At 46.2% G+C, this 6,000-nt stretch overlaps 1 protein-coding gene across 1 annotated transcript; it reads right to left on the bottom strand.

Moving 5' to 3' along the window:
• Nucleotides 1-602: 602 nt before the first annotated feature.
• LOC118405546 (cytochrome P450 2C31-like) lies at nt 603-5,471 on the bottom strand. Its single transcript, XM_035805050.1, has 7 exons — nt 4,728-5,471; nt 4,236-4,378; nt 3,131-3,341; nt 2,467-2,765; nt 2,014-2,202; nt 1,454-1,589; nt 603-804 (listed from the first exon to the last, which is right to left on the bottom strand). Exons 1-7 carry the CDS (start codon nt 5,110-5,112, stop codon nt 626-628), a joined length of 1,542 nt encoding a protein of 513 aa, XP_035660943.1. The 5' UTR covers nt 5,113-5,471; the 3' UTR covers nt 603-625.
• Nucleotides 5,472-6,000: the final 529 nt, after the last annotated feature.

Below are 6,000 nucleotides of genomic sequence, written 5' to 3'. Positions count from 1 at the left end.
ATCATAATTAGCAGTTCGACCAATGGTAGCCTGGCAATTAGGAAATCGACCAATAAGTGAATGGCTGCAAATTCGTTAAAATTTGCATTATTATGTTTTTATTTTGCATCTCTTAAGGGACTATGGGGTCAGTCTACACTACTCTACATTGCTACATCTTTCGGTGCATAACACTTCTTGTAATATTTATTATTCTATCTAATATCATGAAAATTTGTGTGGTTTGGGGGAAAACTAAATGGGACCTGATTTTAGAAATAAGTTTTGTCTGTTTGCCTCATTGACCTCTTCTTCGATCTATCATGGCCGCCGCGTGAGAAAGGTGTATTTAGGCCAGAACTGGAGAAGCATGTAAGGATTACCACATGTCAGTATGTAAATTCGTTCCTCATATCCATTGAGATAAATTCAGGTATACAAGGCGGCAGACATGCATATTACCTTGTTGTGATACTTTGTAACTAAAGGTATAACCAAGTCTTAAGCTACTCGCGATCGCATTGACAATGACTTAAGTTAATGAGTTAATCGCAGTGTATAGGAATTATAGTATATAGGACAGATCAGTCTTCTAGAATGTAATTCATGAAGCAACTCCTGGCCTTCACAATTTATTCATCATAAACTAACGCGGTGTCGCGCAGAGCTTGAACGGGGGTGACGTCAGGGTCAGGCCAAAGACTCCATCGGTGTTTGCCGGAGGAGCGCCCTCTGGCGCCGAGAGGGTGAAGGACTGCAGCAGGGTCGAGAAGAACAGGAAAAGTTCCATCCCGGCCAGCTGCTCACCGGGACACACGCGGCGGCCTGGAAACAAAGATGAACAATATCAACGTCAAACATACAATATCAACGTCAAACATACAATATCAACGTCAAACATACGTCGAAAACGTTGTGGGATCGTGTGGCTTAACGGCAGGATGTTTGGATCAGAAGTCCTGGGTTCAAATCCTGTTAAGCTACCGATGTTTTGCCCGTGTGAAAGGCAGCTTACACGTCTTTACTCGTTTCCCTCAGGTGTACATGTACACATTGATTGTACTGCGGTTGGGGAGGTAAGACGCAGTGAAAGAGAGGGATTGTAATACCGAGCCCTAGTGGATAGCAATAATCTGCCCTTCCTTTTTTGTTATTATGTATTTATTAAATATTGTAGGGTAGTCACTTCAGTTTAAAAACAAAACTGATTTCCGAGGGAGCCCTTACGGCCTAAAAACCTACGAGACCACCTCTGTCTCTTGCCTTTATATATGGCCGTTAAGATAAGTTACTAACTTTAATGCAGTGCCACATTGTCCTAAGGAATCATCACTTTCTTTCGCGAATTCGTTGCACCTGGTAAAGGTTACAACTCTTTTTACATTGCTATATATTCTCGAACAACGATCAACAACAGTTCTGGAACAAAGTACACAATCGTCCATTTTTCTAGAAGTCGACTCCGTTTTCCCACCTGCTGAAAACGGCAGGAACGATTCGGGCTTGGTGATGACGTTCCCTTCCGCGTCCAGAAACCTTTCGGGGTCAAACCGGTCCGGGTCAGGCCAGTAAGCGGGGTCCTTATGGATAGAGTACAGGTTCACCAGCACCTGAGAATAACCAGACAGAAGTTAGATCTAAGAAAATACTGAATACTGCCTTTAACTGGTTATCACTTCGACAGGAAAAGAGATCACACAAGAACAATTTTCGGACGTCGCGGTTGGAATGTTCAAGAGCTCGAGCTTGCTTTTTTTTGCCATTTGCCAGTGTATTTCGTGCAATTGTCCCGGTGATGCGACAATGTGAAGTTATCCAGCTGGACCGCACCAGTTGGGGATTCTGTGCATTTAACAGAATCGTACGGTAATCCGTTGTGCAATTAACTGCATTCTTCTCGTTGCAGCATTACCAATCAGTGTCTACACCGAATGTTTGTAATGAAACTGCATTTTTTGCAACATTATTAAGTCAGAAGATGTAGCCCATGAGATGTAGCGACTTTCTTCGGCATGTAGCAAATCTGTAGCGTACCTGGGTACCCTTGGGGATGTCGTAGCCGGAGACTTTCACGTCCTGTGTGGTGGCGTGGGGGAGAGAAACGGGAAGTAGTGTACGGATCCGCATGGTCTCCATCAGGCAGGCGTTCACGTACGGCAGCTGGGAACGGTGGGACAGGGTGGGCAGAATCGCACCAACTACGGCATCAAGCTCTTCTTGTACCTATTAAACAAGATTATGACTAAAAAAAGACAACAAAACACAAAAAGCGTAAAAGGATTAACTTTTTAGCTTATTCTTAGGTCACAGCATCTATTTGTTACCGTGTTCCGGGTTCATTTTCCGACTTAAATTCAACCCGGGACCCGGTCGGGTCCAAAATACCCGGGAGCCGCAAGGTGTCCCATGTGGTCACGTAAGGTTCACGCCCGAAAGTGTCGAAAGGCCCCTTTTTCAATCGGGACCTAATCCTAAGTAAGATCAGACAAAAGCACACGGTACGTTCTTTTGGACGGTTGGATGCAGCACCATGTACAGCAGGCTCCAGCGGAGGGTGTTGGAGGCGGTTTCTGTCCCTGCCAGGAAGAGATTCTGCGCCATGTGCATCACGATCTCCCCCGTCAGACCCTCCACCTTCTCCTGCTTTTCCAGCTCAAGCAGCCCAAAGTCCAGGAAGTCTCGCGGATTCTCGCGGTCCAGGTGTTCCCGGTGGCGACTCAGCTCCTCCCCCAGTACCTTCTGCAGCCTCGCGTTCTGCTCAAGCAACTCGACCCTGGCTCTGTTCACTGGAAGAAGTACACACAAGATGATGGGGATGCTTTCCGCTTCGGCCTTCCAGATAAATGTATATTAGGTCACATTTTTTCTTTTTTCGTCATTATACCCGAGCAGACTTATTGTATCCCTGTTCCAAAGACACACACGCTCGCGCGCGCGCGCGCACACACACACAAACACACACACACACACACACACACACACACTCACTCACTCACTCACTCACTCACTCACTCACTCACTCACTCACTCACTCACTCACTCACTCACTCACACGTGAGACAGAGAGAGAGAAAGAGAGAGAGACAGAGAGATAGAGGGAGATGGCAACGCCAAAAACACAACCTTCTTTGCGAAGGTAACCATCACTCACCCCCTGGAACAAAGCGTAACCAAGGGAAGAAGCTGATGATCTGCCCCGCAGCAAGTTTCACGGCCACGGTGACCACCGCCTCCGACAGCTCCCTGAACGTCTCGTCCTTGTAGTCGTAGCGCCGCCCGATCACCATGGAGCAGATGACGTTCGCGACGGCCACGTTCAGGTCGTAGGCGACGTCGAACGGCTTTCCCTCGTATTCTGCCACCTGGAAGAAAGACTCACGTCAGAAGATAATGTCTCGTGGTGTCGTGTGTGGGGTAATGGGAGAATATTGGGCTCGAAACGTAGAGGTCCCGAGTTCGGGAAAGGTACTTTAAACCGAGGAATCTATTTGAAGGAGTATCAGACTCCCACTGGTGTTTTAAAATCCTGTCTTCATGTAAACTCTGTGAGTGTGATTGAAGAAACTTGGTAGAAATGAATATAAACAATACTCTGCTTCGCTCTTGCTATTTTCTTGAACCGGTAAGGGTCAACACGCGTATAGCCCCTGCCGATATCATCTGGTAATTTTCTACTCGGCCCAAAATGTGGTCCACTGTTTGTTTTTTTAAGGTCCGTTTGTTCGGACCGGTCCAAAAACCTATAACCAGCCCTGGATGAGAGTACTACCAACAAGAGTGAAGCCAGTGATTACATCATCAAGCAATGTGGATCAAAGCCAAAGTCAAAGTCATGCACGTAGTGGCTCTAAGACCTCGGAGACCTTTAAATGACCTCAAATTCGAAGGGGCCAAAGTACAAAGTATAGGTTATATTCAGGGCACTTGATCAAATGTTGGAAACACACGACTAGGTAAAACAATGTAAGTGCCAATAGGCTCAGAAGCTAGCCTTCATAGCAGGCTCTCTGGGGCCTTTTTTTGCTCATAATACACTTTTGTTGGCCATTTCTTTTAAAACTGGATTTCTGATTACTGAGCTCCAAGTAATCCTCGTCGTCCGTCGGTAATCAACGATCCAGTACAAAAAGAAATGGCCAGAAATAGTGTATTATGAGCCAAAAAAAGGCCCCAGAGAGCCTGCTATGGAGGCTACTCAGAAGCAGGGACCACAGCATTAATTATCAGCAGTAGAAAAATGTTTGACACGATCTTACCCTGCTACGGAGAAAGCCCGCTTCCTCTCGGATTTTCTCTCCAATGCCGCCACTGCCAACCTTCATGCCCAGGACCTTCAAGGCGGTTGTGGTGAACTTCCTTCTTTGCCTGATGGCGGCTCCCCAGGGTACAGAGGCTAGGTCTGAAGAGCATGGAAGATGACACTTTTGAATCTCTGTTAGGCCATGTTGATTTGATTATATGGATGACATCATCTGGGAACTCACAAACTGATGCGAGCGTACGAATACAAAAAGTTTGACCGTAAAAAAATTGCCTTCATTGTGGAATAAAGGTGTTTTAGGTAGATTCGATTTATGACCCTACGGCTATATCGGCTATACCTTTACCTTCTAGGGCACAGTAGCTGTACTTATTTGCGCATATGAAAGACATGAAAGATGGATAGAAGGCATAGCCTAAATACTATGTTCATGTGATTTGGGATTTCTCTAGTTATTGCGCAGTTAGGTGACGCGTGACAAACATACCTTTTCCGAAACCGGTTACTGCATCAAACAGGCAATTTGGAGGCCTGGACGCGAACAGCTCGGACCTGTCCACGAGCGCGTCCTTGACGGCAGTGTAGCCGTTCAGAACCACCACATCTTCCATCCCCATCCTGACGGTGAAGACGTCCCCGTACTGCCGCCTCCACGCCGTCAGCTTCAGGTGAGGCGCTCGGCCCAAGGCGAGGAGGTGCCCGAGAACAGGCACACGTCCTGCCGGGTAGGGAGGCAGGTTCCGGGAACGCTTGAAGATGACACATGTCAGAAGGAAAATTGCGCAGAGAACAAGAAAAGCCTGCAGGGTCAACCCAGAGATCTGTAGAATTTCCTGAACTGACTCAGCTATCCATCTGGCGACTGCAGCCATTCTTGTCTAGAATTCAGTCTTTGACCCTTCATACGCTTTTCCGTGCCTACCTTTATCACCCCGCTAACCCCGACCTGACAAAAGCAAACCTCTCAGCCCAATGGCCGGCAGGTCAGACAAACCTTTCCGTCCAACGTCCGGTAGTTCAAACAGACCGAGCCGTCCAATGTCCAGTCCTTACCCTGTGGGCAGTCAGTGGTCATTCGTCATTTTTCAAACAGGCTCCGCCCCAATGTTTGTTTTGGCTAAAAAGCGCACGTACACATGATTTCCGTGGACATGTGCCAGAAATTTAGAAAATCTGGTGTTCTCGAGCAAACAGTCATTCCAATGCCCAAATCTGGTATTCGCATTTTCGACAACGGCGCATTCGGCACACGCGAGAAGTGCGTTCGAATGCATATGATTCTATGAAAGCCCATGTGATAACAGTAGAACCCCATGTGATATCCAAGTTATCACCCAACCCAGAACACCCGTATCTAACGTTATCACGGCCAAGATATGACATAAATGATAATTAATACGTGATCAAAACGTAAGCTGGAAAAGGTCTAGCGGCTAGGTCCATAAACCTTGCCTGAGTTAACCACATCATAACATAATTGTAAGGCAGGCAAAAAGTCAACAATATGATTTCATTAAATTTAATTTTGACGCATTTAATTTGACAAAGATAAGCATTAGAATTAGTAGAAGTAACATCAGAGGGGTTACCGATTTTGTCCAGAACGGTGGAGGATGGAATATTTGACACTTCGGCCTAGTGCACGAAAACTGGTATTGACCAATTTGACGATTCTATGATTCTGTTTGACGTTTGTGTGTATATATTGTTCCTTTGGTTTGTAGATTGCTTAGTTCCATTATTTCTTTGTTTATGTTATT

This window comes from Branchiostoma floridae, chromosome 18 (assembly GCF_000003815.2).
Source record: "Branchiostoma floridae strain S238N-H82 chromosome 18, Bfl_VNyyK, whole genome shotgun sequence".
Taxonomy (NCBI): Eukaryota; Metazoa; Chordata; class Leptocardii; order Amphioxiformes; family Branchiostomatidae; genus Branchiostoma; species Branchiostoma floridae.
The sequence above is the reverse complement of the archived record's forward strand: the minus strand, read 5'-3'. Positions and strand labels throughout refer to the sequence as shown.

Coding starts and splice junctions, on each gene's coding strand:
- LOC118405546 (XM_035805050.1), bottom strand. CDS start 5,112: ATGGCTGCAGTCGCCAGATGGATAGCTGAGTCAGTTCAGGAAATTCTA. Junction 3,342..4,235: donor CGGGCTTTCTCCGTAGCAGG/GTAAGATCGTGT, acceptor TCTTTCTTCCAG/GTGGCAGAATACGAGGGAAA. Junction 2,766..3,130: donor GTTACGCTTTGTTCCAGGGG/GTGAGTGATGGT, acceptor TACTTCTTCCAG/TGAACAGAGCCAGGGTCGAG.